This window comes from Narcine bancroftii, chromosome 4 (assembly GCF_036971445.1).
Source record: "Narcine bancroftii isolate sNarBan1 chromosome 4, sNarBan1.hap1, whole genome shotgun sequence".
Lineage (NCBI taxonomy): Eukaryota > Metazoa > Chordata > Chondrichthyes > Torpediniformes > Narcinidae > Narcine > Narcine bancroftii.
The window spans coordinates 132,899,092-132,923,324 of NC_091472.1; the positions used below are offsets into that span (position 1 = coordinate 132,899,092).

A 24,233-nucleotide genomic window follows, 5' to 3' on the forward strand; every position below is an offset into this window, starting at 1 on the left:
AATCTCAGCACAATGAGATTGGAGTATGTATCTCCAGTTCAGATCACAACAGGTATAAAAAAAATTAATTAATTGATTCAGATCTGATCAGGCTGCTCTACAAATAACGACATGTAGGCTTGGTGCTGATTTCAGTTCCTAGTCCGTCAACCAGAACTGAGGTGGATCTGATGATTGCTGTCATTTCAGGTGGGGTATGGAAAGGTTTATGAACCTTGCAGCTCATCTTGGGTTGGGACAGCTGCAGCCAGGTTGTTTTCAGATGCAACTTTAATTTTATAGCCAGGCGAGACATCTAGATCACATTTTTCATGAGTGAATTTGATTTGCATAACTTGCAGCTCTGTATATTTAAACAATGCTGCAAGAATGTTTACTTTTAATTTAGATCCTGGGAGGATTTAGATTTAAAATATTTAACACAGCAGTTTCCAATAAAATAATCTTGGGTTATGTAACTAAAAACAGACTGCTTAAAATTGGAACCAACGCAATAACTGAAAAGTGAACATGAAGCACAATTTATTCCTGGCACGTTCATTAATGGGTCCATTCTTGATCTTAATTCATTGCCATATATTAACATAATAGTAATGTTGGAGTAAAGTATGAAACAACAATGTGCCTCTAAAAGAGTAGAATTTTCAAATATTCAAGATATGAGGGAAGATGTTCAAATGTAGATTTTAAAAAGCATTTTGAAAGAAGGAATAAATGGAAAAGAGTGTTAGATAGGGAATTCTGGACCTTGGAGTTTTAGCATGGCTTCCTCTGTTGCTGTGATAACATTCTGGGAGGTCGAGGAGGTGGAAAAGAAGTGTCGACATCTCAGTGGGTTGTTGAGCAGAAGACAATTACACAAATTGGGATTGATAAAGTCATGGAAGGATTTGGAAAAAAAAAGTTTTAATAGAGGTGATGTCTGGTCAGGATCCAATATAGATTAGTGAGATTGACGTGTTGGATGAATGGGATGGTGCAAGTTAATTTACAGGCAGCAGAGGTACAGAGATTAGAAGAACTGTATCAATGTGAAGGGTCAATATAACTAGCACAGGAGAGTCACAGGTAAATCGTCCGGAATATAAAGGCCACTGGACGAGAAGATAACTTTGTAAATAAAATGTGAGTGCCAGATGTCTAAAATAAGAATAGAAAATGTTGGAAACACTCAGCAGGTCAGGCAGCATCTGTGGAAAGAAAAAGAGTTAATATTTAAGGTCTGATGAAGAGGTTGAAACCTGAAATATTAACTCTGTTTCTCTTTCTGCGGGTACTGCCTGACCTGTTGAGTGTTTCCAGGAGTTTTGTTCTTAGCACATTACATAACCTCAGAGTGATTAAAAAACCTCTGGAAAAGAAAGGGGCCCAGAAATTCCTTTGTACAGCTCCCAAACAAATGCGATGTGCAATTGAAAATTGGCTTAACCATGAAAAAAAAAACAATTCTGCACACATTTCCAGAAATCTTTGGCCAGTTGGGAAATTTGACTCCTGGTGTTTCAGCTGGATTTTACTTTTGTAGTTTTTCAACCTCACTGGTCTGATCAACAGCAGCTCTTATTTCCGCATAGAAAAATATGGTTTTACTAACTGCATTCTCCCTGGTATTTAAAGACCAACACACAAATTGTATTGCCCTCATTATGAAACTTTAAACACTGCCTCACACGTGTACCTGGTCTGTTTTGCTCATGGAGCCTTGGGTTACAATCAGTTTTCATAACCTTAGAATCTGCCTAGGCTGATAATGAGAATTATTGCGCTACATCTCGGTTTGTTGCGCACGGTTCAATTGGGGTGTCACTGAAACTCAAGGAAAGAAGATCTCATCGAGATTTTCTTCAGCCTACAGGAGCTGTTAGAGTAAGCACAAGGAAAACTCCTTAACTCCTGGCAATTCACTGCAATAGTCCTGGAGGGTCTGTCTTCATGGCCCATCAATTCAAAGCACATTCTTCCTGCAGCCATTACTATTTACTAGCATGCCCAGGAAGGATTCTCACAACTCTTTCCCAGCATCCATTTATTAAGTTGAAACACTCCCCTACAGCTGGAAAGTACTGCAGCAATTGTGATATGACCCTTTAAGAGCTGGCTGCCAAGAACACAACTGCTAGGCTAAATGTTGACAGCTGTGAGAATTTTGTAATAGAATAGTCAAGCAGTGTTGCACTAAAACTGGCAAGGAATAATGTTACATTGGGAAATAAGATTAGATTTTCTATTTCAACCTCACAATCAAATACCTTGGTCATTGTGGGATTTCACATGTTACCTTAATGTGACCTATGGCATTTTGTTTTTAACACCAAAACAAAGTAGGCAAGCAATGTCTCGGCCAGGGCCTGTTGCATTATTACGATGAATTTTCACTTTCTTGAGAATTTTATGTACTTAAATAACAAAGAGGAAAGAGTTCCTCTTGGGTGCATTGAAACTGAAAGCCTGTTTAAAATACATGCTACACAAAGAAAATGTTACTCCACAACATTTTACGAAAACATATACAATACTGTATATATAACAGGTTAGCATCCATCTGAAAGAAAAGATGGATAAAAACTATGGATATATCCCACAAAAGGTCAATTACTTATTAATCAATTAGTTTCTCATTCAAAGATCGACATCTATTTGTCATTATTTACATTATTTCCAGTTTCATTCAGATGTTCAGATTCTCTTCTTGAATAAAATACCCCATTTGTGTAAAATAAATATTGATGCCTTGTAAAGAATTGCTCACCTACAACCTTGGGGAATTTCTGCCGTTTAATGGGAATTCTTGGGAGCTTGGTGCTGATCTGGCTGATGGTGCCACGCAGGCGTCTCCGTGCTCGTTTGCCTTGGACAGTGATGACTTGATTGGAACTGGCATGATATAAAGGATGTAATGTCAGAAGTGGGAACTTCCAGACTGCAAATCTCTTTTTGCAGACAAAGGTACAGATCACTGATGCACTGTGCACCCCCCAGTCAGTGAAGCTGCAGCCAGTAGTAACTCCCATGAAGTGGTCTCTGCCCAAAATGTGCTGGAGCATATTGACTTTTTGCAAACTTCTCCCAGCAGTTCACAACAACCATTCTACTCTCTTATATTTCCGCACTATCAGAATTAATAATTGAACTTTCTCTCTGAAACAATATACTCTGAACTTTCGTTTCACATTGTGCACTCAAAGACAGGTTGATATGACAGACGGCACGCAAAACAAATGTTTTCACTGTATATAATCGCAATAAACAATTCGATTCAGTTAATTTCTATTCAGTTTTCTAACGACCTTTGCTCATCTGATTTTTATAGATTAATGTTCCCCAAGATTATTGGGGAACCCATTCTCACTATCTCCCATTATTTCTCTTCTTACGCTCAAGTCACTCCATGTTTTTATCCTGAGGGGTTTTATACACTGGTCACTCAGTGACTACTTCCCTTTATTACTCCTTACCTTCATCAAGTGGCTGCCATATTCTAGTTTCCTGCATGTCAGACATCCCTGTGCCTTGCTCAAAGGCTGTCCTTAATTATCAGAGCTACTCTTTATCTTTTCCTACTTTCCCGTTCTTTCTTCAATATTTAGATCACAATCCACACCATCTTGCTGCCATTTTACATCTCAGTCTGAGGGGAGATTACACTTTAAAATCAGTGATCTAAAATCTGTCTGCCTCAGGTCATTTCCTAATGCTACAGGTGGAGAAATACCCATCTGGTCATCGTTCTATGCTATCTCTAACAGCACGATATCTTGATGTTAAAAGAGCCCAGAGATTCAGAGCATATTTGACTGTGAATCAGAACATCTCCCTTTGCAGTGGAGTACTCACTCAGTTCCTTGATTCTTCTTGTGACAGAGACAATAGCAGCACAGGAACAGCAGGAGAAGGAGCAGCAGAAACAAAATCAGAGAGCCAGCTGCAATCACTCCGACTCGTCCATTGGAGCCTGTGTTGCAAGAGGAAATGAGATGAGCAGGCATTAAGGATAATAACGTCATTATGAGGGATACACCATGATTTATAGCGCAGAAATTTTTCCACCATTACGTTGAGCTCTTTTTTATGAAGGGCTTGATATACTGTATATTGGATGATGAATAAAGGTGTAGTATACTTTTAGTATAAGGGGTATATCATAGTATTATAGTAGGAGATATGTTGGAGTGTCACAGTGTATGATGTAGACTGGAATATTCCATGAGGGGCTACATCAACGTGTTACAGAGAAGAAGGTGGAGCTGGCAGTGGAACCTGCAAAATGTGGTTATAATTATGACATTTAAAAGACATTTGGACAGGTATGTGGACAGTGACAATTTAGAGGAATATGGGCCAAACACAGGCAAATAGGATAAGCTCAATATACAAATTGGTCAGTTAGGCCAAAGGGCTTGCTTCTGTGTTGTATAGCTATATGACTGGTTAAGCAAAACCTTGAGTTTAAACTTTGCCCCCTTGTCTTCAAATTCCTACACAGCTTTGCCCATTATTGTGTAAACTCATTTAGCCTTGTTCTCCCTCCCTTTGTCTGGCACCAATCCATTTATTGCCTCTGTCCATCATCTTTCACTTCTCCTTGGTTCACCAATCCCCTAATTGATTCCCTGTCCAACCCCTCCCTCCATGTTCTCATTGTACTGCTGACTCCCCTCTGCACTCTAAGTCTTGATGAAGGGCTCTGCCATAAACCTTGACCATTCTTTGTTCCCACTGATGCTACTTGACCTATTGAGTCCTCCAGCAGATTGTTTTTATTTTGTATAAAATTTTCTGATCTTTCCAAGAAAACTCAGCAGGAAAATACAACACTTATCCAGAGATCTCCTTAAAATAATGAGGCACACCAATTTGTCATTTGTACATTATTGCATGGTCATCAGGTGAGGTAAATATAGTCTGGCTGGGCTCCCATGTGATTTCTTTCTAATACACAGACTCCAGTATTTCCAAACTGAGGAAAAACTCAAACAAAAGTTTCATTCACAAAGGGTCCTTAATTTCCCCTATTACTGGAGTTCCCCAAGGCAACATCCTTGGCCTGCTCTGCAAGCTTTAGCTGCTTCCTCATTGAACATCCTTTTTTTCTGAGGATCTACCATGGATTGTTTGAAAATACTTTGACAGAGTTTGCTCCATTCACAATACATAGAAACTCTTTCTCAAATTCTCAGTGGAGATTCAATAGTGTGTGTGTGTGTGTGTGTGTGTGTGTGTGTGTGTGTGTGTGTGTGTGTGTGTGTGTGTGTGTGTGTGTGTGTGTGTGTGTGTGTGTGTAAGAGGAGAGAACCAAAGTGCTAAGATTATAGATAATGATGGACTCAGGCCAGAAACATTTTTGTATACCATTGCTACATGAAGAATTCTCCAAGACATGCTGAGATTCTCCAGCATTTTTGTGTATTGAACATCTACTTTATTTCCTCCAAATTTTCTGCTTAAAGAGTGCCATCTTAAATTCTGCCTGTGATTGTCATGAATACAACGGTAACTGCCCGACTGCAGCCTGGCTGAATTCCCCACCCACAATTTTAATCAGTACCTACTGGCTCAGCAGAAATCTCCACTGCCAAAGGTGCCCATTTAATCCTGTTTAATGCTGAATAAAAATGTGCGAAAGGTAGCCTACCAGAGTTCTGAGCAAACTGTGTCATCTCCCACCTGAATTATAGGATGGCACAGTTCACATAGCGGTTAGCACCATGCTGTTACAGCACCAGTGACTGGGACAGGGGTTCAATTCCTGTGCTGTTGGTAAGGAGTTTGTACGTTCTCCCCATCTCGGCGTGGGTTTCATTTGCATCCTCCAGTTTCCTTGCACCGTCCAAAAAAAAGTGCTGGGGGTGTAGGTCAATTAGGTGAATTAGGTGTAATTGAGCGATACAGCAGGATTGTGGGTAGAAAGGGCCTGTTACCATGAATTAACTTGAATGACCAAGATGATCTCTGCCTGATGAACAACTATATTATTATAAATAATTGGATGCACATAAGCAGGAAAAGTGGGGGTGGTATAGAGATGAGAGGGATTTGTGATCAATATCTATTCTCGGTTTGAAACTGAATATGTGTGAGGAGGATTTACCTTGCAAGTAATAATTGAAAATCCTGCCAATATACATTACCTAGAACAAAAAAAAACAATGCTGGATGAACTCAGCAGGTCAATCAGCATCCGTGGAAGGAATAGGATGGAAGTCGACAACTGGGGTTGAGACCCTGGATCGGAACTCATTGAATGACCTGCTGGGTTCTTCCAGCGTTCTGTTTTTCTTTTATTCCAAATTTCAGCATCTGTGGTCTCTTTTGTTATCTTAACGCTAACCAGGTTTTTGGTTATTTGGAGTGACAATCACTTTTGAAAATGGATGCCCAGAAAATGTGAAGGACAAAAACAAATAGAATGAGTAACTTTTATTTATAAAGTGAGAACAAAAGTCTTGAATGATGAGCTCATTCTTCCCTTCTGTGAAAGCCATTAACCCACTTAATTGTGAGGGCCCTGTTGGGTGTCAATGGGCAAACAGTGGTGTTAGCCTGAGCCTCAAGAAAAAGAAATAGTTTGTGTTTATATCATGTCTATTGGGACACTTCCCAAAGTTATTCGCAGCCACTGAAGGTCTCTTTCAGAGGGTAGGAAACAGCATGCATAGAAAGTTCCTACATCCAACATCTTGACAGAGAAACCTATATTTAATAATGGACATAGAAAGTATTTTAGAAAGTGTATCAGAAAAGAGTTTGTTCAGGCTAAGAACAAATGATGCCAGGTGGAGAAGCATTATAGAGGGAAACCTGTTGGAAATATGTTCTAGAAAATAACATTCTAGATAAAGAATATCTAGAAAAGGCTTTTCTGATAGGGAATGGAGGTGTACAAGGAATGGACATTCATGGTGAAGATGAGACAGTGGGTACAAGGATTTAGAATTTGTTAAAATGGTTAAGAGAATGCAAAGTCTCGGATGTAGTTAGGAAGGGACTGGACAAGGGGGAACAAGAGAGTCAAGGTGGGAGGATGGGGGGGGCAAGAGTAGGTAGAAATAATGGGCATAGCATGGCAGTCCTATTTATGGATCTTGACCTGAAACAGCTTAGCCTCCAAAGGAGCTATCTGACCCACTGAGATCCTCCAGCAGCTTGATATGTTTTTGCTCTGAACTCAACAATGTTGGTTAAGCCCAAGACCACAGCTAAAAAGGACTGCCATGAGGAATTGTGTTCCAACTGCTTCTGGGGAGGACAGCACCAAGTCACTGTGCTTTGACCTTTTGAGAAGGAACATGTGGCTATGTACTGACTGCCTCGGGATTTACAGGCACTGCACACAGTTGTGAGGAGGAACGCTGAGCAGTAGTAATATGACAATGAATAATCAGCAGGGATGATAAAAGGGAACATCTCGCTTGGCCAAAATTGATGAATTTTCAGAGAATGTGGAGTCAATGGACAAGTGGTAGAACGGATTGGATTGTTGGCTAACCTCAGAGCAGAAAGCAAGCACTGGCAGTAAAGGGCAGCTGTTCATAGTGGGTAAAAATTTGGGTAATGATGGTGTACGATTAGTCATGGGACCATACAATTTATAACAATGATTTAGACTCCAAAATCAAATTCAAGTACATGCATCCCTGAAGATGGAAGCATAGGTCATGAAAAACAAACACAGTGGATATGTGCATTCATTAGATGGGTATAAAATACAAGAGCAAGGAAGGTTTAGTATAACTTTATAAAACACTGGTTTGGCCACAAGTGGACTATTGAGTTCTGGTTGCTATGCTATCAGAGGAAGGATGTGATGCCACTGGAGAGGGTTGCAGAGGAAATTCACCAGGATGTTGCCTGGCATAGAATACTTCAGTTTGTTGAGAATTTGGACAGACTGGGTTTGGGAGAACTGGAAGATGAGGGGAGATCTGATTGGTATAAGATCATGGGATATAGGAACAGAAATAGGTCATTCAATCCACTGTATCGACCCCGACATTTAATCATGAGCTGATCCATTTTCCCATTCAAGCCTTGCCTTTTCCCCATAATCTTTGATACCCTGGCTAATCAAGTACCTATCAATCTCTGTGTCAAATGCACCCAATGACTTGGCCTCCACAACTGCTTGTGGCAACAAATTGCACAGATTCACCACCCTCTGCCTAAAGAAATTCTTCTGCATCGCTGATCTAACTAGACAATAGGGTAAATAATAAGAAACGTTATCCCAGAAGAGTCTAAAACCAGAAGACAATAGTTTAATTTAAGGGATAAATGTTTAGACCGAATCTATGGTGATTGAATTTGGATCATGTTGCTTGGGTGGGTGTTGAAGGAAGACCATATTTAAGGAGGATCTGGACAAGTATTTGAATGGTTAGGCATAAAGAGTTAAAGACTATGTACTAGGATTAGTGTAAAAGAGAAGAATATTCAGTACAGCGATCATAGGCCAAACAACCTGATTCTGCACTATATCCTTGTGATTCTCCATGAACTCATTACATTGATAATGGGTTTTAATTGTTTGTACTCAAAAGGATTGTTTCCATTTGTGAGGAACAAATAACGAGGAACCATCAATAAAGATTTGATATCAAAAACTTAAACTGAGAATCTAGAACATGAACAGAATGTGGAGCTTGGTGTCACAGAGGGTATCTAAACTGAAGATTAGACATATATTTAAGGGGAGATTAGACAGCACATGTGGGAGAAAAGATACAAAAGTATGTGCTGAAAGGTTTAAACCAGTTATTTTCAAACTGTCCCCCTAAACTCACATTCCTACCTTAAGCAATCCCCATGCCATAACTGCTCTGTGATTGATAAGGGAAGAAACAATTGTTACTGAAATATTCTGCTTGAGAAAAATTGTCATTGGCCCATTTCCTTTGGAGTTATGAAACCATGCACATAAAGAGTCAATTAAGGACAATTAAAACAGTGGTTTCAAACCTTTTTCTTTCCACCACTTACCACCTTAAGCAATCCCTTATGGCACAGGGATTGCTTAAGGTGGAAGGTAAGTTGGTGGGGGGGTGGGGGGGGGGAGAAATTTGAAAACCTCTGGTTGAAATGAAGAAAACTGAAGGAGGCCCCATGTTTGGGTTAATGGTCTGTTTCTGTGGTAGATATTGGTTGTAGAGCTACATAAAGTTTTCAGACTGTGACAAAAACCATGGGCAATAATTCACAATATGTGAGCTTTCTGAGGGCAAATAGACACTGAGCAGTTGTGTACTGATTGGTTCAGGATGAGTAGAATGGATTAACTTTTTTTTCCTTTCTGGTCATTCAGACACATTGAGTGACTGTTAAAGTTAGGAAGGCTTTAACTAACCACTCACTGTTGTCTTCAGTGAATCATATTTGGGGTGATTATGTATTAACTGTCCCATTTGAGGACAACAGAGTCTATCGTCTGATGGTCTGAGGAGGAAAGGTACAAAATGACCTTGCGCAGATTGTCTTAGGTTGCGGAGGGACAGGATGCAGACTTTTGAGTAGAAATATATATGCAAATAGAGTTTTCTTCTTGTATCAGAATGAACAGGCCAGGAGTAACTGTCTCAAAAGACAATGCACTAAATGTCTCAGGAGTGAATGTATGATGAGTGTCTGAGCAAGGACAGACACCTAATGATTGTGTTGGCAGTCTCCTGGCTACAGGCATTTTATGTTTGTGTGGTGTCTTCTGAATTACTCTGTCTCCTGCAACACAGGGACTGAGTTAGCATGTACAAACTGTCTCCAGAGACACAGGAACTGAATTGTTATGACTGTCTCCTGAGGCACAGGCACTGAGTTAGCATGTACAAACTGTCTCCAGAGACACAGGAACTGAATTGTTATGACTGTCTCCTGAGGCACAGGCACTGAGTTAGCATGTACAAACTGTCTCCAGAGACACAGGAACTGAATTGTTATGACTGTCTCCTGAGGCACAGAAACTGAATTGTTATGACTGTCTCCTGAGGCACAGGCACTGAGTTAGCATGTACAAACTGTCTCCAGAGACACAGGAACTGAATTGTTATGACTGTCTCGAGACACAGGAACTGAATTGTTTTGACTGTCTCCAGAGACACAGGAACTGAATTGTTATGACTGTCTCCTGAGGCACAGGCACTGTTAGCATGTACAAACTGTCTCCAGAGACACAGGCACTGTTAGCATGTACAAACTGTCTCCAGAGACACAGGAACTGAATTGTTATGACTGTCTCCAGAGACACAGGAACTGAATTGTTATGACTGTCTCCAGAGACACAGGAACTGAATTGTTATGACTGTCTCCAGAGACACAGGAACTGAATTGTTATGACTGTCTCCAGAGACACAGGAACTGAATTGCTATGACTGTCTCCAGAGACACAGGAACTGAATTGTTATGACTGTGTCCAGAGACACAGGAACTGAATTGTTATGACTGTCTCCAGAGACACAGGAACTGAATTGTTATGACTGTCTCCAGAGACACAGGAACTGAATTGTTATGACTATCTCCAGAGACACAGGAACTGAATCGTTATGACTGTCTCCAGAGACACAGGAACTGAATTGTTATGACTGTCTCCTGAGGCACAGGAACTGAATTGTTATGACTGTCTCCAGAGACACAGGAACTGAATTGTTATAACTGTCTCCAGAGACACAGGAACTGAATTGTTATGACTGTCTCCTGATGCACAGGCACTGAGTTAGCATGTACAAACTGTCTCCAGAGACACAGGAACTGAATTGTTATGACTGTCTCCAGAGACACAGGAACTGAATTGTTATGACTGTCTCCAGAGACACAGGAACTGAATTGTTATGACTGTCTCCAGAGACACAGGAACTGAATTTTTATGACTGTCTCCAGAGACACAGGAACTGAATTGTTATGACTGTCTCCTGAGACACAGGAACTGAATTGTTATGACTGTCTCCAGAGACACAGGAACTGAATTGTTATGACTGTCTACTGAGGCACCGGAACTGAGTTGTTATGACTGTCTCCTGAGGCACAGGAACTGAGTTAGCATGTACAAACTGTCTCCAGAGACACAGGAACTGAATTGTTATGACTGTCTCCAGAGATACAGGAACTGAATTGTTATGACTGTCTCCTGAGGCACAGGCACTGAATTGTTATGACCGTCTCCAGAGACACAGGCACTGAGTTAGTGTTCGCAAACTGTCTCCTGTGATGGAGGCTCAGTTTGACATTTTTACTACAATGATCAATTTAAATCAACCCTTCCGGCCTTTCAATCTGAAATGCTTCCAAGCTGAGGGTCATTTCCAAATAAACATTTTGTTGCAACTTTGAATGCATTGCTTCAGTAAAACTGAAATTCCTTTCCCTTTTCTCGAGGAAGAGAAAGTTTTCACTTTCACATGAACAATTTTCCCTGAAACCCAGAGATACTTACCCAGAATGCATGTGCCATGGACTGGGTCACAGTTGGCCTCAATGCATGGGCAGGGATGAACACAATTGGCTCCGTAGAATCCCAAGGGACAGGTCGTGTTGCAACTGGAAAAGGAAAGGGAGGGGTAAAGAGAGGGAGAAACGGGAGAATGGTGAAATTCTTCAAGCAGAATCCTCACAGCAGCACAAACTTGAGGATCTGGCATGGAAGAAAAGGTAGGCCTGATCATAATGAATGATTGGGTAGGATTGAGGAGTCAAGTGGCCTAATCCTGCTCTTATTTTCTTATGTTCTTGCTCTTCGGGTCAAGGAGTCAGACAGCACAGAACAAGCCTTTTGGCCCAACTCATCCATGGCCTCCAAGATGGCATTTTGCACGTCCCATTTGCCAGCCCTTCATATCGTTCTATCTCTCCAAATGTCCTTCAAACATTGTGATTGTACCTGCTTCTATAGTTTCCTCTGGCAACTCGTTCCAGATACAGACCTTTCTTTTAATGAAAAGATTCCCCTTACGTCCTTCTTAAATCGCTCCCCTCACACACCTTAAACCTATGTACTCCAGTTCCTGGGAAAAAGACTGTGAGCATTCACTTTATCTATGCCACTCATGATCTGAGAAGCCTATAGAAGGTCACCCCTTAGCCTCCTAAGCTCAAGGGAAGAAAGAACCAGCTAATCCAACCAGTCTCTATAACTCATAATTATAACTATCACTCACTCTTCTCCCAAGCACTTGCTACAGAAAAGAAACAGGGTTTTCAGCCATCTCATCCATGCCAAAGTTTTATTCCACCCAATCTCATCAACCTACCTCCCGAAACATAGCCCTCCATACCATTTCCATCCATGTACAAGTGCTTATCCTTTTATCCAAAATCCTTAGGACCGGACACTTTTCGGTTCGGATTATATCAGATATGGAATTAAAATGGTGGCTGTATATAGGGGGAAGTTGTGTCGATGCTGGACGGGGGTGGGGGGGGTGGGTTGTGGCAGTGCTGGATGGGGCAGGGGGTGAGTAAAGAAAGATCATAAAATCATTAGCGTACTTTTTATTTTGAAGTAAAACATGCATTAAAACTTCAAACATATCTGGTTCAAACTAAGCTTTTAAGTGAAACCTACAGTAAACTTCAAAACATCAATGTCGATGACCTCTGATGTCGATGACCTCTGATGTCGATGACCTCTGATGTCGATGACCTCTGATGTCGATGACCTCTGATGTCGATGACCTCTGATGTCGATGACCTCTGATGTCGATGTCATGCCATCTACGATGAATTGGGCATTCTTTTATGACAAATCAGAGGCACTGGACTGGTTGTTTTTTCCCATTGGCACTTATAAAGTAAGCATTCCCTTGTGTTCCACTCATTAACGACATGGACTAACACGGGATTTTCAACCGTAAACTGAGTGTGGGTCGCGTTGGGTCATATTTGGATAGCACATGACGTCCATGGAAAAAATATTTGGTTTTTGGAGGTTTTTGTTTTTCAGAATTACAGATACACCTATACCTGTCCAATCTTCTCTTAAATTTTGAAATTGAACCAACATCCACCAACTCCACTTGCTGCTTGTTCCACACTCTCACCACCCTCTGAGTGAAGAAGTTCCTCTAATGTTCCGTTTCAACATTTCACTTTTTACCCTTAACCCATGTCTCCTCTAGTTCTTCTATCACCCAACCTCAGTGGTAAAAGCCTGTTTTATACCCCTCATTATTTTGTACACCTCGATCAAGTCTCCCCTCATTCTCCAATAGTCCAGGGAATAAAGTCCTAACCTATTCAACCTTTCCCTATAACTCAGATCTTTAAATCTGGGTAACATCCTTGTATATTGCTCCGCACACTTTTCATCTTACAGATATCTTGTTTGGTGTTGAAAACTGCACACATTCAGCTCCATGGAGCACTGAGGGACAGGTCATATTATAATTGGAAATGGGTTGGAGGAACAGGAGAATGGTTAAATTCTTTCAGAAACATCCTCAGCAGCACAAATTAGTGTCATCATGGCAGCCATTTAAGTTCTCGTTCCCCCTACCGTTCCACAGTGTCTGTTGTTACTCCCCACTAACCCCAGCATGGTGCATAGATGATGAGAGTTCTGAACAGTTGTCATGCTCCCGGGTTTATAGGAATGATCTAAGTGGTATTGATAACTCCAAGTGCTGGGGACAGATATACTCTCTGAATGCACTTTGTGTCATCCTGCAGAGCGGGTGATGGTGAGGTGTGAAATGGCTTGCGAGTTCACTATCACCTTGATTGTACTCTCACACCAATAATGGAAAGGGACACTGAGTTAATGTTTCAGAAGAACATTCCAGGCTTGATGCTGTCTGACCTGCTGAGAATTTCCACCACATTTTGCTTTTATTTCCAATCACCATCCAGAATAATACTTTTTAAAAATATTTTTCTCTCTCTTCACTTGATAACTACTTACATATCTGTCCTTGTTACTGTCTCAAGTTGGAATTGCAAATTCCAAAGCCTATTAGTCTCTGACACTTTTGCCTTCTGCCATTGGTATGTCTTGACCGTCTCTGACCATAACACACCTACAACCTATGCATGCTATACATTCCTACAGTGGTAAGCACCTCTTTCTACTTCTCCCCATTCCCCCAGCTCCCCCAAAAGACCTCAGTACAACCGCCCTATGGTTTTTCAGGGCATTGCAGTGAGTGTGGGATTTAGAAGCACTGTCTGGTAAGGTTACAAAGAATCCAGGTAATTCTCTACCAACTCTGCCCCACGTTGCATCCGACAGCAGCTGGCCCGTGCAGAAATTCAGTCACTTCTGTTGCCAAATGTTATATGAAAGGCTTCAGTGGAATAATTCCTTTTCTCCAGCAGAATTTCCTTAGAAGCCAAAGAATGCTGGAGGGGAGAGAGAGGTAGGAAGGGGGTGGGGGTAAGTAGCATTCTGAAACAGCAGATCCGTTAATGTTAATGTCAAAACAAATTCCTGTTATGAGCCACTTTTTTTCCCTCTGGAGTTTAGAAAATGTTTCCATTTTGCAAATCCCTGCATAGCTGGCCCTTGACCACAACAGTAATGGAATTTGTATTTTAGTCAGTGATTGAAAAATATACAATCCTTTCCATGCAGCTCCCACTACTCCCCCTCCACAACTTCTCCACATCCTCCCCCTCGTTCCCCCATAAAAAAAAGTCACAACTCAGAATGTAGAGCAGTGCAGGAAGTGGCCAGATTCAGGCAATACTCCAGCTGGATTGTTTAGTGCAACATCCGTTCAAAATCTCTTTGAAGACTCAGACAGCTCTTGCATGCCAAAGCTAAATTAGACACATGAACAACAACGTGTACCCTGCCCCCACTAACCCCGCCACAAACCCAACATCTCCCTCCCCCATCCACCCCATCTCTGGCCCCAGAGACACAGAGTGGAGCAATGTGCTGGCACACTAACTCCACACTCCAGCACTTTCCAATATACCTAATGGTCTGATACGAAGCCAGTTTTAATATAGCTGTTTTGTGGCTCCTTCATTAAATGAAACCACATGAAAGGTCACAGTTCTGCAGCATTGATCTACATTTCACTCACCACTAAACTGGCTTTGATAAGGGAATATGCCTCAACTTTAAGTTTAGGGCTGCTCTTCTCTCATGAACATCAAGTATCTACATTGCTCAATGATACTACTCCCTCACCTTGGAGCCAAATAGTTATACGTTCACTTTCACTCGAGCCATGATCTGAGTTGACACCTCAGTGAAGTCACAGCACAGCTACCTGCCATGCAGTCTGACTCATGAGCAGATCCATTCATAACATGGGCAATGAAAGAAGCATCAACCAAAAATTACAGTGTATAAAATTCAACTCCAACTATTGGGTCATTACAGATGGGTAGAGGACACAGGGTGGAGACTTTATATGGTTCACATAAATCACGAGACAGAAACAAGTGACATTTACACTACAATATATCTGACTGCCCAGCATCTTTTCGTAAAGATTGATCATTTAATTACACATATATACTTCTGGTAGTAAGCTGGCTCCATGATCCAGTAGACAGTTAGCCACCAAAGCATTAAAGAGCTCAATGCAGTGCAAAATGTTGTTCAAATGAGCCTCTATGCACATGCTTAACATTTTCTGAATATATGCAGAATCATTCTGATTCTCAGTAAACACTCCAATCTGGACTGGACAAACTGGACAATTCCAAATATTGCTCCATTTAAGGATTCCCATGTGTGTGGGCTGAATCATTCAGTGAATATTCTTAAAATGCAAAGCACTTATACATTTATTCAGTTGGACAATACTTGGCAACATATTGAGCAATATACTGAATTGTAAGCTACTGTAGTTCTATGGTCTTCAAGGTAAATAACTATCCAGTCTAGCACTGACCCATTCGAGGAACGACAGGAATTCTGGAGCAAAAATAAACTGCTCAAACAGCTCAATGGTCAAGCAATGTCTATGGAGGCAAAAAGGGTGTGTTGATCAGAACTCAGTGAGGGATTGGAATGAGGCATTGTTAATAGTGGGTGGTTGCATGAGACAGGAGCTGGTGAAACCAGATGCATTGGGGGGGCGGGGGGTGGGAGACGATGCTGAGCAGACAATAATGGGCAGATACAGCAAGTGGGAGAGGGATGGAAAAGGGGAATAAACAGAGAGAGAGCCCAAGTGGAATGATAGGAGTGGAAAATGATAGGGGGGTTACCTGACAGGTGAAAATTGCTGTGTCTTCATGCCAGGAATCTTCACTGGATAAAAAACATCTCTCCTTAAAGGAATTTGAAAGAAACAATGGAAGAGAAGACATAGGAGAGACTGCAGATGCTGGAATCTGAAGCAAAAATAAATCTGCTGAAGGAACTCAATGGTTCAAGCAGAATCAGTGGGCAAAAATTAATGGCTGATATTCAGGTCAGAACCCTTCCTTAAGGCAATAGAATTGGGGTAATATCCACGTGAATACATTGCACACAAGGGCCCAGAAATGAACATGGCCTATATATCAATTCAAACCTAACCATTTTAATCAAGACCTAGTGTTTATGCTGAGTATCTAACCAAGTCTGAAGTTGTTATTCAAGATATGTAAATTAAATCCAGGTGTCAGGTTGGCATTATTGTTGGAAATTTAACTAATAAATCATTGGTTCAAATCCAACTTAAAGGTATCATTGCCTTACTCGCATTGTTTGCTTCTCCAGTGCAATGAGTACAGTATTGATTAAAAATTCCACCTTCATGAAACTGACCTACTCTTTTACTCTGACTGTTTAGGATACAACATATCATTTTAAAGAGCAGAAAAAAAAATCTCAGTCTCTTTAACAAACCTTGTCTCTCATTAAGCCCTCCCAAAAAGATATCAACCAAACATCCATCTATTCAGAACCGATTTTGTGTCTTCCTGCATTCACTGGCATGTAATAAGTAAGGCAGAGGTCGACAGCATCGAGTCCACGCTGCTGAAGATCCAGCTGCGCTGGATGGGTCACGTCTCCAGAATGGAGGACCATCGCCTTCCCAAGATCGTGTTATATGGCGAGCTCTCCACTGGCCACCGTGACAGAGGTGCACCAAAGAAAAGGTACAAGGACTGCCTAAAGAAATCTCTTGGTGCCTGCCACATTGACCACCGCCAGTGGGCTGATAACGCCTCAAACCGTGCATCTTGGCGCCTCACAGTTTGGCGGGCAGCAACCTCCTTTGAAGAAGACCGCAGAGCCCACCTCACTGACAAAAGGCAAAGGAGGAAAAACCCAACACCCAACCCCAACCAACCAATTTTCCCCTGCAACCGCTGCAATCGTGTCTGCCTGTCCCGCATCGGACTTGTCAGCCACAAACGAGCCTGCAGCTGACGTGGACTTTTTACCCCCTCCATAAATCTTTGTCCGCGAAGCCAAGCCAAAGAAGAAAAAAAAGAATAAGTAAGTAATGCAATAGATAGCAAGTAGGTCAGCATCTAAAAGGAGTAAGCAAACACATAAGCAAGAGGAGTTCATTTAGCCACACCAACTTGTCAATCTTCAGTAAGACTTTGGCTGATTCCCAATATAACTCCATTTAAATCCAGTTAAATTAGAAAGCACAGATGCTGTGATTGCAATGCAATATACATAAGTCTCAGAGAAACTCAGCACGTCACACAGAGTTCTTTATGTAGCAAAACTATGTAACCAATGGCTTCAGGCCTGAGCCACTTTCAAAACGTACCAGGGGTGTAGGTTAATTGGGTTAAATTGGTCGACACAGACTCATGGGCAAAAATGGCCTGTTGTATGTCTAAATTTAATTTTTAAATTTAAATTTATTCTGCGCTCCCACCCACATCCACTCTTGCCTGTGGTCCTCCTCCCTGCTCCTTTCTCCACCATTTTACTCAGGGCTAAGGCCTGAAATGTTCATTACATCTTTGCTCCATAAAGAATGCTGCATGACTTGTTGAGTTTCTCCAGCACTTTTGTTCATTTAAATCCGTATCTCTTAACAATATGGGTTAATAATAACTTTGAAGTTTAATGCCTAGCCTCATGTATGATTCATGAATTAATCAAGTCATGAAGAGTGGTGTCAGCTGTCAGTTCCAGTCACACCAAGGACTCACCTTCACAACCACTTACTTATTTGACACCTCTCATTGGTTCGACATGCCGCAGAAGAGGTTAGTTAAGAGTCAACTCTTGCATTATGGGAATGGAGTCACATATGAGCCAAATCTAGCGTGAACAGCCAAACTCCTTCCCTTGTGAACTATCAAGTTTGCAGACAACGTGATTGATCCAAGACATGCAAGTACTTTCTGTTTTGTTTCAGATTTCCAGCCCTTGCTGATTTTTTTTTTTGTTCTTTATCTTTTTTCTTTTTCCACTGTGCAGGAAACACTTCAAGAATTTGGGAAATGTGCAGAATTAATGTAGAAAAGCATGTGGTTTCTAATGTTCTCACTTCTCATTTTCTCTATTCTTGCCAACTTGAATTAACTCCATGCTGTCCATCTAACAACGCCCATGTACATTTGTACAGCAAAGAAATAAACTGTCCTGAGCAATTGAACAAATTGTTACCAGTGAAAGCGGAGAGATTACGAGTGATGACATGATTGTTCATCAACGTGTTTTTAATTTATGGCACTTGTGACGAGAGGAGGAATTAAAGTGATGGGAGACCTAGTTTTCCTTCAGTACAGGATATATATGACAGATTTATGGTTAAATTGGAGTTTATGATTACAGCAGATTGGAAATTGAGCAAGGAGGGATTGGAATAGAGATTGGAGCTGACAAATGATTGTCAATCATCTTAGCAGGAGATGGACTGAGGAATGGATGTGAGCAGAAATGGTAAAGCTAAACATCCTTGTAGATGAACGTATGGATTACCAATGGGTCAGTGTTTACAGCAAGTTGTTCTTGGCTTCAACTTTTCAAACAGGTTGGAGGAACCTGCAATTCATTCAAGGTTTCATAAACAGAGAGGGTCAAATACTAAGGTGGGTCAGTGTCCTGCTTCAATAGAACAGCACAGCACAATATAGGCCTTTTGGCCCACGATGTTGAGCTGACTGATATTAATCTTCTCCATGATTAATCTAACCCTTCCCTCCTTATAGCCCATAACCCTCTATTTTTCCCACATCCATGTCTTTTCTTAGAGTTATTTAATTGTCTATTTTATCAGTTACCACCATCACCCCAGCAATGTGTTCAAGGTACCCACTACTCTTTGTGCAAAAATCCTACCTCTAACATTTCCCTTAAACTTTCCTCCACTCATCTTAAATGGATGTCCTCTGGTATTGTCCATTGCCACCCTGGGAAGCAGGTGCTGGCTCTCCACCCTATCTATTCCTTGCATAATCTTATATATCTCTAATATATTGACTCTTATCCTCTGTAACTCCAAAGAGAAAAGCCCAATTCTGTTCGACCCTTCTTCATGTTTTCCAATCCAGGCAGCATTCTGGTGGTTAGCACAATGCTTAGTGCAACACTGTTACAGCGCCAACGACCTGTGTTAAAATCCGGCATTGTCTGTAAGGAGTTTGTATGTTTTCTCCATGTCTGAGTGGGTTTCCTTCAGGTGCTCTGGTTTCCTCCCACCTTTCAAAATGTACCAGGATTATAGGTCATTTGGGTGTGATTGCATGGCATGGACTTGTGGGCCAAAAGGGCCTGTTACCATGCTCTATGTCTAAATTTAAATCTTCTCTGCAGCCTCTCCAAAACTTCCACATCCTTCCTACAATGAGATAACCAGAACTGAACACAATACTCTAAGCATGCTTTAACTAGAGTTTTTATAGAGTTGCAAGATTACCTTGCAGTTCTTTAACTCAATGTCACCATATTGAAAGCCAGCACAACCTACACCTTCTGAACCACCTGATTAACCTGCACAGCAACTTTGAGGGATCAATGGACTTGGACCCCAAGATCCCCCTGTTCCTCCACACTGCCAAGAATCCTGCCATTAACCATGTAACCAATGCCATGAACCATGTAACAATGTTCTTGAATAGCTGGCAGAAAATAACAGAGAAAGGACTGAACTAAGGATGAGACTTCATGGGATCCTGCCACTAACTATGTATTGGAGAGGAGATAATACATTGCTCAAAATGCTTTGGTGATGTTAGAAAGAAAAAGAGGCCACAGGAGTGATGTGGTCAACTATATTAAAAGTACGAATGAACAGAGATAATCCAACATGGTCACAATCATAAAGGGTATGGCTCATGACATTGATCAAGACAATGTTAATGCTGCGGGAAGCTTGGATAAAGAATTGTAGAACAGATGAGCTTTGAACTGAAAGATTATAACATGCTCCAGGATCTTAATAAAGAAAGTGAAGTTAATTATTGCCAAGAGACATCACAAAGGTAGGATGATGGCATGTCATTCTGAGTTCTGAATTTCACTGACATGGCTCCTGAGAAATGACCATTGAGGTTGCTGAGCTAGGTGAGATGGCATCAATGGAAAGTGACTCAGATAAGATGGAGATAGACTGAGCAGTGACAACATGTCTGGAGCAAGGAGAAAGTACCCTTAATCCTCTGTATCCATGAGGGACGGGACACAGTCTTCCCATGGATCACAAAATATACGTATACCACCAAGATCCTCTTCTATATAAAGGCATCAATAGAGCAGCCTCCTCCTGTATCTAAAACGCAGATCTGAAACTTTCAAAGATACTTTGGTAATGGTGGAAGGAAGGTGCCTATATCTCCGCAGCCACATTCTTCTCTAAAAATTGGAGGCTTATCCAATTTTAAAGGCCCAATTCATCCCAGTGAGATTGCCACTACTCTTCTTCTTTTGGAGCTGAAGTGTTACTTTGTCACAAGCCAGTGAGATGGAGGGAATTTCCACTGCTCTGATATCATATAATCAGGTCCCATCTAAATCGAAGAGAGTCTGGATGCATAGTCCTATTTCCATACAAGCTATAGGAAATTGGGTGCTTATCGATGCTACCAGCAACACATGGCCAAACTCATGAGAGCACGGATCCATGGATAGCAAATCAGCAGATAATGAAGACTGAGTTTGCGGAAACAAGCAATACAAAACTGGAAGGGCAGATGACAAAGAGGAAAGAGCAGCAGATGGATGTGCAGACAAATTTAAAGTTAATGATGATGAAATACTTTCAAACCCAGGGGGATGAATAAATCAGGCAGAGTGGTTTAAGTTACCAGTTGTCCTGGGAAAGGTGGAGCCTGAAATTAATAATATTTTAGGAGTGGGTGATTTGGACTGAGGAAAGTGAGGTATGATAATACTAGAAGGAGCTGGTCTATGATCCAAAAAGCGTGGGCAGATCTCATTGGCTATTCACGCTGAATAAACATTAGTTGGAAAAGGCAGTAAGAAAATACATGCATCTGTGGTTCTTTAGTAATCCCTTTAATACAACATTAAAAATAATCATTAAAATAACAAACAAATTCCTTGGCATGCAAGATCCTTATTCTAATTGAATAGTGCAGTTATAAAGACTGTGTACCCATGATATGTCTTAATCTCAATGTGTGCAGCAGGTTGTTGGTTGGGTGGGGGAGTGGGAAGGTGCAGAATGTGGGAAGATGTCAGCTTTTCCTTCTCCTGAAGGTCACAGATCACTCAGTAAGATCATGATTAATCGTGCATCTCCAGTTCCATGCAATTCGCTTGAGCCCGAGTTACTCAGTGTCCCAAGGTCTATTAGCTTTCGTCTTGACCACATTCAACAGTCAATGATTCATAACACTCAGCATTGAAACATTCCAAAGATTTGCATCTCCCACAATCTAACTGGGCGATACTGTGAAGTAATGCCTTCTTGCATGCAGCCTGTTATAAGGCCATTCATTTCTGGCTACTCTTTGTTGTGATACTCAAGAAGAAAGGGGGACCAGGGAGAGTTATCAAGAGATAGCTAGAGACCAGCTGAAAGAAATATATTCAGATATCTCACAGAGATATAATCAGTCAAAAGAGTGGGTTTGCTCCACCCATTCTTTGTAAGGCTAAGATGCAGACATTGCCCATCAAAAGCAAAGCTTACTCTTAGTTTGCATGCTCTTTGGTCCTACCAGGTCCATAATAATTAGGTGACAGCATGGGAAAGGACTCAGTAACTTATTGTCCAACTGTGCTTCCTGCAAAGCCAGGAAGTAAAACACAGAGTTTTAAGTATCAGTCCTCTCTGGTCCCTGTGACCTCCTGCTCATATTTGTCCCAGAGGCCCATGATCAGGAAATGATCAGCAGCCACTTCCTCAAAGCCAACAGGCTGGAGCTTCAAGTTAATCTTACGGTTTTGCAAAACAGTGATTGTTAGTCAGCCAGTGCGCCCAGTAGCCAAGAGAAGAAGTTGTCACTTACTACAGGAAGACAGCACATCCACACACAACCCCAGTAAAAACTCACTGCTCACTCGTTCTATTAATTGTGCAATTTCTTCCTTTGGGTTTGAACTGAGGTGCATGTCATAGTCGTGCAGCCGGATCTAATGAACAAAGCCACTCTTGCCTGGTGTCGTTGCTTGCAAGCGCAGAAAACAGATAGGTATTCCAAAACGAATTGTGTGAACAAAGTCCCTAAACAGGGAGGGAATTCAGCCATATATTTACTTCAAAGCTATTCATTCAGCTGTCAGACACACATTTACATTTTTAGCTCAGAAATTGGATCAATTTTTTCATGAATAATAAAATACATATAAAATGCCTAGGCAGTCATTGCAAAAAAAAATGGTGGCTCTGCCAGAGGTGGTAGCGCTGCTGCTGGTGCAGTCCCGGGAGTGTGGGGAGCAGAGCACAGAGTTCCTCTGCAGCGTTCTACCGCCCAGTCCAGCTGTGGGTTATTTTAAAATCCTGCGACCATGGGGTCTGGGTACAAGGTGGTTGTGCCTCCATTCTGCATTAGCCTCAAGGAGTTGCAAAGGTTTGGCACAGGGCACCAGAAAATGGGGAGAACAGCTCCCATCTGAGAAGGAGAAGCAGAGGAGATGGCTCATGGGATAGTGAGCATGGCGGCGGACCAGTGAGCAACTTTGCGGCTGAAGAGCACACAGGTGGTGGGATATTGGCGACTCGAGGTGAGGAACCTGCACAGGCTGTGGGCTGCTGGCAACTCTGGCCGTGGGACTCACACCAGGATGCAGATTGCTGGAGACTGGCTCAAGACTGGCTGAAGGGGTACCAGCTATCAGCACCAGGATAGAAGAGGGTACCGAGGGTGCTGATGGCTTCCTAATTGGGTTGGAGGTTCAGATCTGGAGCTTGAGTTGACAATGGTTTGGACTGGAGTCTGTGTTGCTACAGAGGCTGCAGGAGTGCTGGAGCCAAATCCATGAGCACCCAGTGATTCTGCCGGAGTCTCTTTTGCTTTTCTCTTTCTGATTGTAAAAGGCACCTGGCAATTTCTCCTGATGGGAAATCTGTCTGCCTTACAGCAGACTAAAGCAAATTTTGTATAATATTAAACCATATATTATTACATGACAATAAACGACTCTTGATAACATTATGCCCTTCAGGAAATTATCACGGGCACTTCTGTGCATGACTCCTCTTGGTATGGTTAATGGTTTCCTAGTGACAGTCAGATACCAAAGGCATTACAGGTCAGACAATGCATATATCCTAACTTTCCAAAATAAATCAGAGCCTGAGGGTGCCAACTATGAACTCAGCTGAACACTCATAGAAAATCTAGCAGCACATCGCACAGAAATTGACGCTGCCACATTAACACCTGGCACATTTTTTGGAGGAGCTCTAACTGGTGCATCTCGTGCTTGGAATGCAGTGGGAGGGTGAAATTCAATTTCTGGATATACAACTTTTCACTGACTGGAGCAAAATGCTGTCATGTACCACCAAAATTGTTCTGTCTGCTCCCCACCCCTTTGATCTATCTGAGGTCAGACAGAGATGCCTTAACATGCATTTCCAAGGCTACTATCCTTGTTGATAGAAGTGTCGTTCAGACCAGAAATCTGCTAAGAAAGGGTGTACAGTTGGTCCTTCCTTAAACCTCATCCCATCTAAGTGGAATTTTATCGCCATTCCAAGGTGACCCCCCCCTCTCCTTAGAAACATCTCGATAGGTAGGTATTACGGATTCAGGATTATGGGTACCAGGTTTCTCATTCAGTGCAGACATCTCGTAGAACGATGCAGCAGACCAAAAGGATATTCTGCCAAACGAGTCCACACTGACCATTTTATTCTCTACACTTTCCCAGCAATTCCCTCCACCCCCAGATTCTACTACATCTGGGGCTATTTACAGTGACC

General features: G+C 41.7%; 1 protein-coding gene across 1 annotated transcript in view; it reads right to left on the reverse strand.

The window, feature by feature from the left end:
• scarf2 (scavenger receptor class F, member 2) overlaps positions 1 to 24,233 on the reverse strand; it is an 80,070-nt gene that overhangs the window by 11,309 nt on the left and 44,528 nt on the right. Inside the window, exons 7-9 of the mRNA XM_069932878.1 lie at positions 11,417 to 11,520; positions 3,835 to 3,952; positions 2,750 to 2,874 (exon numbers count right to left, since the gene is read on the reverse strand). Coding sequence (XP_069788979.1) covers positions 2,750 to 2,874; positions 3,835 to 3,952; positions 11,417 to 11,520 — 347 coding nt within the window. The remainder of the gene's footprint in view (positions 1 to 2,749; positions 2,875 to 3,834; positions 3,953 to 11,416; positions 11,521 to 24,233) is intronic.